At 53.3% G+C, this 14,706-nt stretch overlaps 7 protein-coding genes across 7 annotated transcripts; 5 read left to right on the top strand and 2 right to left on the bottom strand.

The window, feature by feature from the left end:
* Positions 1-1,451: 1,451 nt before the first annotated feature.
* Positions 1,452-1,898, top strand: A1O3_01076 (uncharacterized protein; the record flags this gene model as incomplete). Its single annotated transcript, XM_007731224.1, has 1 exon — positions 1,452-1,898. The coding sequence occupies exon 1, from the start codon at positions 1,494-1,496 to the stop codon at positions 1,896-1,898; it is 405 nt and encodes a 134-aa protein (XP_007729414.1). The 5' UTR covers positions 1,452-1,493.
* A 1,333-nt stretch (positions 1,899-3,231) lies between these two features.
* On the top strand, positions 3,232-4,687 carry A1O3_01077 (uncharacterized protein; the record flags this gene model as incomplete). The annotated part of the gene is made up of 2 exons (XM_007731225.1): positions 3,232-3,806; positions 3,856-4,687. 2 exons carry the CDS (start codon positions 3,232-3,234, stop codon positions 4,685-4,687), a joined length of 1,407 nt encoding a protein of 468 aa, XP_007729415.1.
* Positions 4,688-5,555: 868 nt separating this feature from the next.
* A1O3_01078 (uncharacterized protein) lies at positions 5,556-6,119 on the bottom strand (the record flags this gene model as incomplete). Its single annotated transcript, XM_007731226.1, has 1 exon — positions 5,556-6,119. The coding sequence occupies one exon, from the start codon at positions 6,117-6,119 to the stop codon at positions 5,556-5,558; it is 564 nt and encodes a 187-aa protein (XP_007729416.1).
* Positions 6,120-6,781: 662 nt separating this feature from the next.
* On the bottom strand, positions 6,782-7,741 carry A1O3_01079 (uncharacterized protein; the record flags this gene model as incomplete). The annotated part of the gene is made up of 1 exon (XM_007731227.1): positions 6,782-7,741. One exon carries the CDS (start codon positions 7,739-7,741, stop codon positions 6,782-6,784), a length of 960 nt encoding a protein of 319 aa, XP_007729417.1.
* Positions 7,742-8,144: 403 nt separating this feature from the next.
* A1O3_01080 (uncharacterized protein) lies at positions 8,145-11,366 on the top strand (the record flags this gene model as incomplete). Its single annotated transcript, XM_007731228.1, has 1 exon — positions 8,145-11,366. The coding sequence occupies one exon, from the start codon at positions 8,145-8,147 to the stop codon at positions 11,364-11,366; it is 3,222 nt and encodes a 1,073-aa protein (XP_007729418.1).
* Positions 11,367-11,955: 589 nt separating this feature from the next.
* On the top strand, positions 11,956-13,143 carry A1O3_01081 (uncharacterized protein; the record flags this gene model as incomplete). The annotated part of the gene is made up of 2 exons (XM_007731229.1): positions 11,956-12,350; positions 12,408-13,143. 2 exons carry the CDS (start codon positions 11,956-11,958, stop codon positions 13,141-13,143), a joined length of 1,131 nt encoding a protein of 376 aa, XP_007729419.1.
* Positions 13,144-13,648: 505 nt separating this feature from the next.
* Positions 13,649-14,638, top strand: A1O3_01082 (uncharacterized protein; the record flags this gene model as incomplete). The annotated part of the gene is made up of 1 exon (XM_007731230.1): positions 13,649-14,638. One exon carries the CDS (start codon positions 13,649-13,651, stop codon positions 14,636-14,638), a length of 990 nt encoding a protein of 329 aa, XP_007729420.1.
* Between the last annotated feature and the right edge of the window lie 68 nt (positions 14,639-14,706).

Consider the following 14,706-nt stretch of genomic DNA (forward strand, 5'->3'; position numbering starts at 1 on the left):
CCATATCTCGTCCTCGTTGACGTTGACGAGCCTCCATCAGGCATTCATATTTGCTGCAGGCTCTCGGCTCTCTTCCTCCCTGTCCATTCCAGCAACCGACGGGCAAGCTAACTTTCTCTCTACTAGCAGAACTAGACTCGGCAAGGTTCTAGCTCCCTGTAACCAAGTCGCACGACGCACACCCAACTCGGCACGCTACTCCATAGGATGGAGTACACAGTTGAATCCCCTCCCGTCACGCTCTTGAAGATCTCGAAACCCATTCCGTCCTGCCGCGAACCGTCGTCTGGTCACGGGTGACTGCCGATAAGGCGCATGCACGGGTCAAACCTACAGCCACTGCATCATTAACGGACCTGTCATGTCCAAGGCAGCGTAAAGAATGTTGCATCCAACACTGGGGAGCCGTACTAATCAGGTCTTCCGGAGGCACATCAAACAAGAAGCACTTTGGTCAGCTTCAGGTCAAATTGGCAAAGTGACACCGGCGGCTACAGGCGGTTGTTAGAGCGGGAGAGCAACCAAAGTCGAAAGAGCAATTTAGCCTATCCTAGGCCCAACCAGAAGGTGCGAAAACATCGGCGCTTCAACGGACCAGAACTAGGCTTCGGCCTTGCAAGCAAAGAGACGTAATATGCTCCGCCCCTGCCAGGGCCCGAGATATGGTTGCTTTCCCAACTTCAAGCGTGCCGCATGGACGAATAGTCGAGCGAGCGCATTTGCACGCTGGGTCGTCAAATTTTTGCGACTGGGGTCTCTTGCAGATGCGGTTTCCAATGAGTTTCGCGCGTTCCTGACCATCGCCGGATTAGCCCACCCTCTAATCTGGAGCCGGGCGACCTAGCCGGCTCTCGGGAAATTTGGCATGGCTGGCATTGGCCGGCAGTGGAGGACAGGCCAGGGACAGCAACAGACAGCAGGATGATAGCCAGTCAAGAGGCCTGCTCTGTCCGATCCACTCTCCCGCCGCTCCACGACCAGGATGCCTCAATCAACCACACAAATCACCTGGTGCTGGCCAATTCAACCTCGCCGGCGCCGGCGCCTTTGCCCCAGCCTGCTTCAAGCTTGCACGCAATCTGCTGGTTGATGTGACCATGTCCATCGCTGCCAGGCCAGCGCTCCACCACCGTCAATATCGCCCCGAGCTTGCGCTACCATACCCTTCAGAACCTTTCCCCGGGCGCCACATATACTCGTGTGCTTCCCTGCTCTTTCTCCATGCCCTGTCCTCTCGCCTTCCTTGCCCCCAAAGTCGCAAGATAGCCACGTTGCTGTCGCACGAGTCGCTGAGCTCCCTCTCAGTTGTCTATTCGCTTCAACTCTCTCGAGCAGTGCTCGCTCATACCGCCTTGCGCGACATCTCTGAACCATCACACAGTCTCAGCGGAACCTCTCTCTGATCGAATCAGCAGACGCTCATTTGACCTTCCACAATCGCTGGCATAGCCTCGCAGCAACACTTGGAAACAAAATCCTCTTATCCAGCCGACATGCGATTCATCTCAGCAATCGCAGCAATCGCGCTGCTGCTGACGCCATCCGCTCTGGCTGACGCACCTTCTGGCGACTGGGCGGCAGATACCACCGTTACGGTCACATCCTCCTTGACAAACACGCTCACCATCACCAAGACTCTTACCTACGCATTTGCACACACAAACACGACCAGCACGTATTCGTCCCAGTCAACTAGCTGGAATGCGACCACACACAGCCACGCCACGACCATCAACACGCCTACCCTGACAGCGACCTCGTCACTCACACCATCAGAGACCTCAGCGGCACCGACAATTGCTTCAATTGCAGCTACTGGAGCCGCCAGTGTGCAGGAGGTCAACCTGGCGGTGGCAGCTCTGGCTGGCGCGGCGGTCATGTTCTGGGGTTCATTATGACCGGAGTTCTTCTGAAATCATCGTCCAAGTACTCAGATTCCGGTTTACAGACTCACTTTTCTTCTCTTCATTATTCTTGACTGAGTCAATATTCTTGTTGAGCACCAGCTTGTTCGACTCGGAATCTCTATTCTTTCTACTATGCACTTGTTCATCTCTGGGAGAGTTTGGAGGACTTGGAGACCATTGGGCCATTGATCGACCGCAGCCGGTCTTCATTGGTAAATTGCGAGGATACGGTCGCCGCCTGGGGCGCAGATGATTCGATTTGGCTTCTGAAGCCGATCTAGTGAGAAGTTGTCGGCTATGGGGCTAGAGGCCTGACTTTTACAAGCAGTGGATGGGAAACAGACAAGGGCATTTCTAGTGCTCTGTTCTGCCCCCATGGGGGAGGCTTAAAGCGAAAAGGAAGCGTCGTGGGGAGTTTGCTTATATACCCAGCCTTGCAACGACCGATACGAAGACTTCTTTCTTGTTCTGCCTGCACTAGAATTTACTATCTTTCCACAACCGTGTCTGCAACCAATGCTCATTCTCCATACCCTCGATGCTGTGGTCAGGGTCCTATCTGCCATCTTCTTTGCCTCCACGCTAGCCAGTGCACTCGAGGTGTTATCCGACTAGTTCTTGCCGCAGCTAACCCAGACCTCCTAGTAGTAGAAGACGTCGATCTAGATCAGGCGGGATTTCGAGCGACCGGAGCAGCCATATCAGAATGGCCTGCCTTTCGAAGTCTGGCCATTGAATGATTCGGTGCCGATGGTCCATGCTACAACACGGCGGAATCGTGCAAATTGAACGGAATCTCAAATGGCGTAATTGTTCGGCCCGTGTCCGCTGTCAATCGTCGCCGTTGACATGTAGGTGACATTTATGATTCGGATGTTGGGCTTTCAATGGGGATGCCATCATGCCAGTGGTGCAATTGGCAACCGATTGACATGGGCGCCACTTGCGGTTGTTGAGTCTGTCAATACTGTAGTGGTGGTAGTAGTCCGTAAATGTTGTTGACGATCGGCTGGAAACCATATCCACACATCCACCATTCACGGTGCACGCGACAGCTTGCCCACCACGCGTCTACCAGCTCGCCTCGTACACACAACACCACCACTACCACCACTACCATACTCCGACCCAGTCACGGGGCTTACGGTGCCGCTCGTCCTCAGTTCAGACCACCCTCTTGGTCAGGTCGCTCGTTTTGCAGTGCTACCTGCCCCATCGTTCGTTACCTGAGAGCACTCTCGACCCCAGCAACCACTCCCCCCGCCGTCCTTCCTCGTGGCGCTCAGACATCGTGTGCCCAAGTACTTTGCAGCTACGAGACATCATGGACGACCTCGAACTTCCACCTGTTCCTCAGTCTGCTCGCACAGCAGCTCAAACACCTCCCGGCCCCTCGTTCCTGCTCTCCCGAAAGAGAACACATGCAGACTACGATGACGACCCGGGAACGTCGAGCGACCCAGCTGTATTCTCCTGCGACGAGCAAGCGCCGGGCGCCGAGAACTACGTCGCAGACAGACGGAAGAAACGCACATACAAGGGTTCGTGGTGGAGTCGCCATCCCGTCCAGAATGGAAGCAGGAAAGGCCCCAAAAGGGGTGAATTTAAGAGGAACTACGACTCGGGCATCTTTATGGCCAGCGAAGGGACCGAAGAACCCCTGTCCAGCGACTCCTTCTCCATGGAGGAGGAGTTGATGATGGATCAGCAGACAGCGAGTGAGAAAGATGAAGCATCAATGCGTCGAACTGGGGCTATCGTTACATCCGCCGGTTCTCGCAGCACGCCGAGGGTCAAGTTGCCACCCCAGACCACGATCATTGTACCAAAAGAGCATCAGGAGGTATGTGCAATCGTCAGGGAGTGTCTCGACAAGGGGAAGGAAGACGTGGATTTATCGTAAGTTGAACATTAGGTACCATCTGGAAGCGTATTGACAACTGCGCAGTTCTATGTCTCTGTCTACCCTGCCCTCCGAGATCACGTCGCTTCAAACCCTTAGCAAGCAAGACGAGATCGTGCCCGGCATGCTGGACACCGGCACAAACCTCGAGCCACATTTGCGTCTGTACTTGGGCAACAACCTGTTCATCAAATTTCCCACACCAATCCTCGATCTGCGAAACCTCCGATATCTGTCTCTTCGTCAGAACAATCTGACATATATACCCCCGACAATAAGGGAGCTGGTCAATCTAGAATACCTCAACGTGGCCGGAAATAGCTTGACAGAGCTCCCATTCGAGATCATCGAGCTGGTAAAGTTTCATCAGCTGCAGCAGCTCACAACCCATCCGAATCCATGGAAACAGGTTGGGACTTCTGCAGAGCTTATCCCAGGATGGGATCTTCTTCACGAAGTTCCACTCACAGGGGATCACTTCTTCCGGCATGCTTCTTCACAGCACCATCCTGAGTCAGATAGTATGGTAGAACGGCATTTCAAAAGTGCGCCCTCATTGACCGAGATGGTTTTGCGCCAACTCTCCAAAATTGATCCGCTGCAGAAAATCAACATCCGCGGCCTCATGCCGCCGGATTCGCCGACCAGTGTTCTCCGTAACCTGGATACGCTCACGCATCGGCCCGGCCAGCGATGCACAACCTGCAAACGGCCGCTTGTGCTGGCAGGCAAAGAGTGGATCGAATGGTGGTATGTGCTAGTAGATGCCTATGAGCTGTGGACGGAGGGGCCACCGGTGCCGTTCAGACGTGTTCAGTGCTGGAAAGGATGTCGAGGGACAGCGGCCAATTGGATGACGGGCGATGAGCGCCGGTAACACGGGGCGGCGCGAATACAGAGTGCTAATAGGACGTCACTGTTCTGAGAGAAGGCTTTCTGTCTGGACATGGTTGCAAGTGAGCATCGACCAGGCTAGCAGATGACAGAGGGGTGGGTGTCAATGCCCGGGTACAGTGCTGGCCCAGCCATTTGATGTACTACTACTATTGTGATGGAGTAGGAGGCGGGTACAGTGAAATAAGGCAGAGACCCTCCTCTAGAGACATGAAGAGCTCGGTAGAACAACAGTCATGAACTCGCTAGACTAGATGCTGCGAAGCAAGACGAACTTGGCCGGCCAGGACTGGATTTGGCTGCTTGTTGCTTGGAAGCGCAGCAACGGCAGCCCGACTCAGTCGTGCGATCTGCTAGTCCAGCGCAATCCAGTCAACGGAGACTTGCAAGTGCTGCTGACAGCTGAGTAGTAGGTATGGAAAGGTGCCGCCTCGGCCTCGGCCTCGGCCTCGGTACAGGGTGTGGTGTTGGGCTTGAAGAATGTATCTAAATCTAATCAGTCAATGTCCTTGTGCGGCCATGCTCGCGTTGCCCTCAGCTGGCAACCGAGGCACGCAGACAAAGATTTCAATTGCCATTCTTAAAACACGTTGGTGTTGTCCCTTCCGTTTGCTTTCGTTCTGTTCACACCGATGGTTTCAACGTCCGCGCTCTAATCGCCCTTTGCCCAGATGGGAGGAATGGACACAGCGCACGTCAGACCGCGATAATACGGTATCTGCAGCCCTGCCTTTCCCATCGTCACGGTTGGCATCGACTCTTCTTCGTGATGGTTTTCTGCAGCGTCGCAAGGGTGTCTCGACTGGTATGCCAGCCATGCGCATCACATCCTCATCCTTGTTGGTGTTCTCTCACCTCTGCCCATCGGCATGTCCGTATGCTTGGCTATGCAGTGGGTCGGGCTGCTCGTAGGCGAAGTCTCGCATGGCAGTGTTCCCGACGACCCGACGATCGATTTCCGCAACATAGTTGGCCATTGAACACCTTGCGCTTTCGGCCCGATGGAGTCCCTGTTCGCCTGGGTTTGAACTGAGGTGCAGGCGCGATGAAGGGTCGGCGAAGTACGCGACCTCGATCCAGGACTCCAAGGGAACGGTGGTGTCGTCGATGGCGATGTTGCATTCGATATCGGATTTGATCTTAGACTCGATATCGGTATGGACATCGTTGGCATGGGGGCCGAGACTCTGCAATTTGTCGTTCTGGCCGTCACTCTCCACCTTGATATCGCCATATGCTACTAATAATGGGTTGTTGTTGTCCACCTCGGCACTGGCGGCGCTTTTGTTCAACAGCAAACCCAGCCTGGATTTCTTGTGGTGTAGGCGAGACGGTGATGTGGGATGGGAGCGAGAAAGCGAGCGAGTCAAGGCCTTGATGGGCGAGAGTTTGCTCTGTCGTTTCATCTCGGGCATGTTGGAAGAGGGGGCTGGTTTCGCTTCGACGCCGAGGGCAACCGAACAAGAATGACGATGACAATTCCGCTTCATGTCCATGTAGTAGCCATGATGAGTGAACTGAATGGAGACAAGTGCTGCGGATGGTGCCCCAAATTTCCCTGAGGCGAATCCGGCCATTGATAGAAGGGTGCAGAGACCGCGCCTGGTCAGACATGCGGTTACCCAAGGTGAGGCAGAATAACGTGTCGAGGGCAAAGACGTCCCGTCCCATTCACCTGTCCTTTGTGAAGAGATGTTAATGAACCGCGAAGTTCTTGCGCACAGGCGTCGTCTGAAGCCTTGGTAATGCTAGCAGCAGCAGCATAGACCGGATCTCTCTCATAAGTGTCTTGGGGGTTCTGACCAAGATCCAGCACCAGACTCACGCTTGATAAGATACCCCAAATCATGGACGCAATCTCCGAGCCTTGGATGTTTTATTACCACTGTGGAAGTGGACGATGCTGCACAGAAGCAGATCGCGTTGGAGAAGGCCGATTTTGACATCATTCTTGAATTCACTCATGACATTCTGTCTTTGACCGGGAGCCAAAGCAGCATGTTTTGGACTTGGCCAAGTTCTCGTCTTGGGGTATCTCGATTCGTAAGGTCATAGCAAGTTCCAGCATTGTCCAAGTTCACCGTTCAAAAAAGCCGCCGTCACTCATGTCCTCGTCATCATCGCTATCCAAATCCGCCGGATCGATAACACCATCATCGTCAAGCCAAGATGGCCTCGATTCAACGGGCTGGGCGGTCGAACTTCGCAAGGCGGCATCATCCTTTCCACCAACAGCAGCAAGCTCCTTGACCAATTTATTTCCTACAGTGAGTCTTCCTTCTCGAAGCGCATCCAATTTCTCCTGGCCTTCATTCATGCACTTCTCAACTTCGTACCACATTGGTGGCTTCGTCCCTATTGCGGTCCGGACAACGTTCGCCAGGTCGTCTTCAATCTGCTGCAACTCCTCTCTCTGAGTATCGGTCAAGATAGCATACGACTTCTTCTTCATCTGGGACTTGCGCTTTTGCTTGTCATTTTCCTCCATCACAAATAGGCTGATGTACTTTTCTCCCAGCGGAGCGTACTTGGTGTAGTTCAGATCCACCTCAGCCTCGTGGATTGACTTATCCAACTTCTTCATATGCTCTTCGTCACTTGCACAATTACTTGATTCTTTGAGCTTGATAAGTTGCTTGAGTGTTCGTTCGGCCTTCTGACGCTCGACGAAGCGGACAAAATGATATCGCTGCAGGTTCTTTTTGCTTGCCTTTGCTAGTTGAGCCTTTTGCTGGTCAAGGAGCAGCGCAGCCAGTTCGCGTTCCTTCTCTTGTCGCACAGTCATGGGTAACGATTCTCGTCCCAAGAGATTGCGCAAAGAATGTATGCGGGTGGAGGGATTGGTTTCGCGTTCATGTTTGGTTTTGGTAACCGCCGACCTCACCGGAGACAACCCTCGGCTGCGTCGAGCATGAGAAGGTATATTGCCACGGTCTGTCCGATAACGACCATGCTCCGGACGCCACGAATCGTTGCGTTGATTAGATTGCGCATTGTCTCGTGGCGTGGTTTGGGGAGCAGGTCGATATCGCGCCATGACCACGACCAGATCACAGGCGGTCTGGAGGGCAGGCTAAGTTGGACTGACGGAAAACGTTAGGAACTTTGTGTACCGGCAGAGCAACAAGGTGTTCTTGACATACTAGATACTGGAGTGAAGTCGTTGCGAGAGAAACTTGCAGGTGTGTGGTCGGGAAAATGATTCTGCCACCCTTCACCGCCGCATTCACGTGATATCTCTTGGCGCAAGAGCAGGCTAAGACGCATTAGGGACTTGAAGTCCCAACGACAACGTCCATCCATGACAGAGTGTAGAGTACTCCATACTAGTAGTTCCAGTGGAAGCCGCGCCAGATTGTGGCCGGCGATGTCAAGTCTACCGACGCAAAGAGGCAAAGTCAAGCGCTGGGAAATGAGGCTGTGCCCTCTGGAGCTGTGCTATGGAGGCCGCCATTCGCTTCTCGCAGAATTCCATTCCCGGGACTGATCAGCGATTACTGCATGTCGACGTGACCGGAAAGGTCTTCAGGCTTTGCAAGTTCAACCAAGAAAGTAAGACAAAGCTTCAGTATGAGACGGTACACACTTCGACAAAGGTTCCCGCATTTCGAGCTTTTGACTGGCACCCGGTGAACGAGGAACTGGTTGTCGTCGGACAAGCCGGTGGAGAAGCCACCCTCTTGAATATAGCAGAGGGACAACAAGACTCTCTGTCGTTCCAAGTGCGAAGCCAACGGCTCTGCAACTCGGTGACTCTCAACACCCAAAATCTGCTGGCTGCTGGACTCGACAAGGTTCGGACAGATTTCTGCTTGAATGTCTGGGATTTCAACCAGCGTCTGCCGGCCCAGGGCAGCAACGGCTTTTCAAAGAATTATTCGGATCCTCTCCACAAGCTTGCTAGCGGTGAACCAATCACAAGTTTGAAGTTCTTCCAGGATGACCCTCAACTGCTTGTGGCGGGAGTGAAGGGCCAATTTGTCAGGCTGTACGACCTGAGAGAGCCGACCGTCGGGAACGGGCTGCAGTTTGCGACGCGATGTGTCCATAACCTGGCCATTGATTGGCACGATGAAAATTATTTCGCATCCTGCTATCCTACGAATGATCCGTCGATCTGTGTCTGGGACAAACGCATGATCTCTCGCCTCAACGCCCCGCACCTGAGTTTTGGTGGCGGCTCGAACTCTGACAATCGGCAACCTGAGGTTTCAATAGAGCTGAAGAACGTCATCGACAGCCCTGGCACAATTTGGAGCTTACGCTTCTCCAAAGCCGAAAGAGGCTGCCTGGGCGTTCTCTCGAGCAGTGGACACCTCAAAGTGTTTAAGATTGCCAAAGATTTCATGAGCGAAAGTCATCAGGGTGATCAAGGTACGGGCAATGATCTATCTTGGGAGACGACTCCGCCGCATGACGTCTTTCTTGATAGTGCCCAAGAGGTGGCCAGGCCATATTCACATCCTTCCGTGCAGCAAGCTGAAAAATCCAGAATCGTATCCTTCGACTTCATGACATCGACTACAACATCGGGACAATCTAAGATCTTGGCCCTCGAAGGACATGGAGACATTCGAATAACTTCAACGAGCCCTTCACCAGAACCCACGGCTTTCTCTACTGTTGGCTATCTGTGCAAGGGCGAAGTGATTGTGGGACAATCTGCCACAGAACTTCCCGAGCCGGGTTCCACGATAGAGCAGATTCGCCGTCGTGCCCAACCGCGAAACGCGCTCAAACAAGCGTTCAAGCAATCTCGTCAGAACAGCAGTGATCTTGATAAGAAGAGAATGTCTAGCCTGGGTGACCAAGCGTGGTACGCCGACCTAGGCTACTACGAGAAGGATGTACCACTAGCAGATATCCTGACGTTGATGTCGACTCAACGACTTCGCTGCGAAGCCGGCTACCTGATGGACCCATCCAAAAACAAAGCTATCGTTTCCGATTCTCACTGGTTGCAATCATTCTGGGCGTGGGTCGAACGAGCTACAAAGATATCCAGGAATGGTAACATGACACAGGACAACCTCGACTTATCCTACATTGGTGTGTGTGGTCTCTGGACGGAAAGTATCTACACCAAGAACCGGACGCTGGGTCCTGTCTCCGCTAATGTGGCCGAAACCATTGAAAGTTTAGTTCGCCGCCTAAACATCCCCCGGGTGAAGGGCAGCCCAACACAATACACTGCGAACAGGCAAATATGTCTGCATTCCGCGGGTTTGGCGTGGTCTTATGACGAACTGGAGATAATTGTCAAACGGCTTGTGGCACAAAACCAGCATACCAAGGCCGCGGCTCTGGCAATCATTGCAATGGAACGTAAACTTGCGTACAAGGCGCTTCGCAGCAAGAATGCCTCCCAGTCTCTCAAGATGCTTGCGATGGCCATTGCGGGTGCACCAAAGAGAAAACACAGCGATGAGGTAGATACGACGACCGGCGATGATTCAGATGCCCAGGATGATTGGGCTGACACTATCGCCTCATTAGCCGAGGATTTGACTGATCCATATGCCCGTGCCATCCTTGCCTATGTCAAGACGGGAGACTGGGCGAATGTGGTAGGGGAGGGTTCTCTCCCACTCAAGTACCGGGTAGGCATTGCGCTCCGGCATTTTGATGATTCGACCCTGACGCGATACATCTCCCAAGCAACTAAACATGCCTTGGAGGAAGGCGACATTGAAGGGGTCGTACTTACCGGAACTGCGACGCGACAAGCTTTCGACCTGATGACGGGATATCTCCGACGCTTCGGTGACTTACAGACTGCCGTGCTGGCTCTAGCGCCATCGATACCACGATATATCGATGATGAAAATGTTGTACGCAAGTTCGACGCTTGGAAGGACGCATACAAGAACATGATGAATGGCTGGAACCTCAAATTTGATCGAGTCCGGTTTGACATTGCATGCCAGAAAGCCGCAGTCGACGGAAATGGCAGACGATTGATAGCGCCAGCGAAACAGCAGGTCCGCCTTGTATGCGGGTTTTGCGCCCAGGGCATAGCGAACACAGCCGGAGCAAATGGCGAAAGCGTATCTGGACCCAAAGTTGTTGAAACGGCACAGCACCCTCTCACAAAAGAGAAGGCCGCGGCGATTGGCACCGTCTGTCCGAACTGTGGTCGGCACCTGCCCCGGTGCGGTGTCTGTGACTTCTGGCTCGGCAGCCCAGATGAATCATACTTGTCGTGGTACGGACCGCAACAAGCTTCGAAGCTTAATGCCGCGACAGATCTGAGCGCTAGTATGACTGGCAGTGTGCAAACGACCATCGGGCCTGGCGCTGCCACTGGAGCTTTTGGAGGGACCGAATCGCCTCGACCCAGACAGCCAACACAATCGCCCAACAATTCAAAGAAATCAGCAGCAACCGAGTCCTCCACGCGGACGGTTATCCCCACTTCTAACACAAGCATCGCTGATGCCGTCCGCAGCATCGCCGGTGCAGTTCCTTTGGCTCTAAGCTTGGAACACGACGATGACTTGCGCAAGGCCGAAAACGCTCTAAACTGGGACGCTGCCATGTCCAGATTCACAGTGTTATGCCTGAAATGTTCGCACGGGTGTCATGCTGCGCATGCGAGGATGTGGTTTGAAAGACATCGGGTGTGCCCTGTGCCTGAATGCACCTGCTTGTGCAATGTATGAGCCAATTGTTGGTCAATACTCTCGTTTGATTCGAGAACCACTGCACGATGAGAACCCCCCTGTTGCAATGATAGGATTCGGCACAGAGCCACCACAGAATGCCACCTTTCAGCCCTGCGTATGGAGTAGAGGATTTGATCCTACAGCCAGTCAGTGTGTCAATCGGTGATCTGGGAAGGGTTCAACATAATGTGTGATATGACAGATCTAGGCCAGTCCATCTCGTTGCGAGTTTTCTCTCTACAAGCCACACTATAAGCAAATAGCCATGCGCAGAGTCACTGTCCACAGCAAGCCATTATCTATTGTCGACGAGGCACTGCAAAATAAGAAGAAACACGGCCCAGCCTTGCTCATGTAATGTCACGTGGGAGCTTCAAAGAACCGGGATTTAGGCCCCCCTGCCAGTGTGCTTGGACTCGGCAACTAATATATCCGGACGGAGAGATACAGCTCTCGGATTGAAGTCTGGTATTTCTCCCTGGAATCATCCTTACAACTTCTCCGCCCTGGATCTCGAGGGCGAGCTTTCCTACAACCGTCAGTTGGTGTCTTGCAGCAAGATCCAATGATCTCACCAGCTCCCAAAATGGCCGGCACTACCCCGGGGTCGAAGAAAAACACACCGCCCAGGAATTGGGTGGCCTGGTTCTTTGCTGTCAGCTTTTCGCTTCTCGCCCTGCTTGCAGTCTATCAAATCCGGATCGTGGCCATAACGTCAGCGATCTCGGAGAAAATGGAGCTTGTTAACAAGATGGCTAGATTCCCCGAGTATGGGATTCCTCTTCGGAAGACCTACACAGGAGTAGGTCAGCTGGATCAGGGCCTCGCGTTCCTCGTCTCCTCGTTTATTCACGGGACCTCTGGTTGGGACAAAGGCTTCTATGTCCTTCAGGTCTACTTTCTGGTCTCATATTTTGCAGTTGTGGCAGTGTGGACAGTGGAATCCTGCAGGAAACGCAACAGCGTTGCGTTAATCAGCTTGTAAGCTTGGGCCTCGTTCCTCCGGCATGGCCAGAGTCTCACTCACAATTTGCATAGCACGAGCATCTGGGCCCTGTTTTATCAGACAGTCGGCGGTGCCATCATTGTGCCTCTCTACTACCTTGCTTACCTCTGGGACTCTGCAGACTCTCAATACTGGTCAGCCGAATCGAGACAGGTCCCGGTGTCATATGCTAAAGCTTTGCTGCCAGCATTGCTTCTGGGATACCTGGTCCCAACGACCTTGATGTTTCTTCCTTACTCAGACTCAGACCTCTGGACTACACAGGCCATGATCGCGCTGTGGCAGCCGAGTCCGTGGTTTGTCAACGCGATCTTATGGATCCTATCCACCTTCTACGGAAGTATGGATTCACAGACTGCAGGGCAGGAATCATCGCTCCGCGACATGAAGTATCTGGATTCGACCTACATGGTGGTCTTTTTGGTTTCGGTAATTTCACACTTTGGGACAGTTCTTGTGTGCCTTCTGTCAGACGATCCTCAGCATTCATTCAGCCATGCTTTCGTTCCGCACGTGAGGCACGTAGAACCTAACTTGACTGAAGGTCTCCATGCGATCTTCCAATACGACTTCTGGATTATATTTGCAGCATCTCTGCTCTGGATTTGGCTTGCTGTTTGGGACTTGAAGAGGGTCGGCAAGACGAATGCTTCATTGAGTAGGGCGGCGCTCCTAATCTTGTTCGGTACAATAGCTGTTGGGCCTGCTGCCACAATCGTGGGTGTCTGGTACTGGAGAGAGCATGTCATGGCCAAAGCCAACGCTTGATGGCTTACCTACCTACCTAGGTAGGACATCTGGAATAGGTAGCAGGGAGTCGACGACTGCCAAAAGGGAGGAAACAGAGCCGGCTGTATGGGCCCGCAGAAGGATCTGGATCAGATGGAGTTATGCACACTCGACATGTAATGCGCATAATGACATATAGTGGTGGCAGCGTAAGCACGAACAACGTGAAAGTGCAGTGTAGTGAATGGCGCCGCAGCCTGCGGTACTGCGACTGCGGGGAAACTATTGCCATCGCTGCGCCAGTTGCGGAAACAGGCACCAAAGATTCGCCTCCTGCTCCTCCTCTGCTTGTTTGGCCACTGTGTCTCTTCTCTGCCCATTCTTTTTTTCCCGTCTTTTCAGAATGGAGGCTGGTTAAATATAACACCGCTAGAAACGGACCTTGCTTCATTCATCATGTTGTATCTCTTCCAGGTTTGTGTCCGTCGAGAATGATTTGTGTCTTCTATTTCTACCCTTCATTACTATAACGATTATAGCCGCCATGCAGCTACTTACTCTCTTAACCCTCCTCTTCGCAAGCGTAGCTCTCTCTCGAGTCACGAATCCTAGAAAGGTTCCCCGCGATGCTGTCCTCCTCTCCAAAGTCTCGGCGATCACAGTTCGCGCAGGGAAGCAGACAACTTCGAGACGAGTTGCGCCAGTTCCCCAACTGCAGTGCGTAGGCCCCTCCTGGATATGCAAGCTATACGCCGTCGATGTCCTGCGCTGCACGAATGAAGGGGTCGACTATGACGAGAACAATGTCCAGTGGAGCTGCAAAGCTTCTCTGCCGGAAGAATTCAAGCTCGGAAGTACAGAAGTGACTTGCGAGGGCTATGAGAGCAGTGAAGACCCATACGTTCTGAAAGGTAGCTGTGGGGTTCAGTACAGGCTGCTCCTAACGGATAAGGGGGAGGAGAAATATGCTACTCGATCTCACTTCAATTTTGGAGATTATAGTAAAGGGAATGCGGCGGAGAAGTATGCGGGTTATCTGTTTATGGCGCTGTTTCTCCTCGTTCTTTTCATCATCCTCCGCAGCTTGTACAACGCATGGCGCAATGATACAGCGACAAGACGAGGACCGAGACGAAGAGGCAACGGATTCTTTGGCGGCGGCGGCGCTGGTGGTGGTGACGATGACGACCCTCCGCCTCCCTACGATCCACGGCCCCCACAGCCGAAGAAAGCAACCTGGGGGTCCGGTTCGAGGCCCAACTATCCAGGTCGGATGGGAGCATATGAACAAGGCTGGCGCCCCGGTTTCTGGACAGGCACCGCCGCAGGGGCTGCCGCAGGTTACCTCGCTGGGAGAGGGGGTCGCACACGCACGGAGCCTACGCCGCCAACGATGCCGCCAACAAGCAGAGGGTGGTTTGGGCAAGGCGGGACCACGGCCGGTCCCTCGTCTCCAAGCACTCGTAGTTCAAGTTCAAGTTACTCCAGCTCGAGACACGAAAGTACTGGGTTTGGCGGAACCAGCAGGCGCTAGACACATCGACAACCAGACTATGGTGATGCACATTGAAGATCATCGGCGCCAACTCACTTCTTGGGATT

This window comes from Capronia epimyces (assembly GCF_000585565.1).
Source record: "Capronia epimyces CBS 606.96 chromosome Unknown aczIQ-supercont1.1, whole genome shotgun sequence".
NCBI lineage: Eukaryota > Fungi > Ascomycota > Eurotiomycetes > Chaetothyriales > Herpotrichiellaceae > Capronia > Capronia epimyces.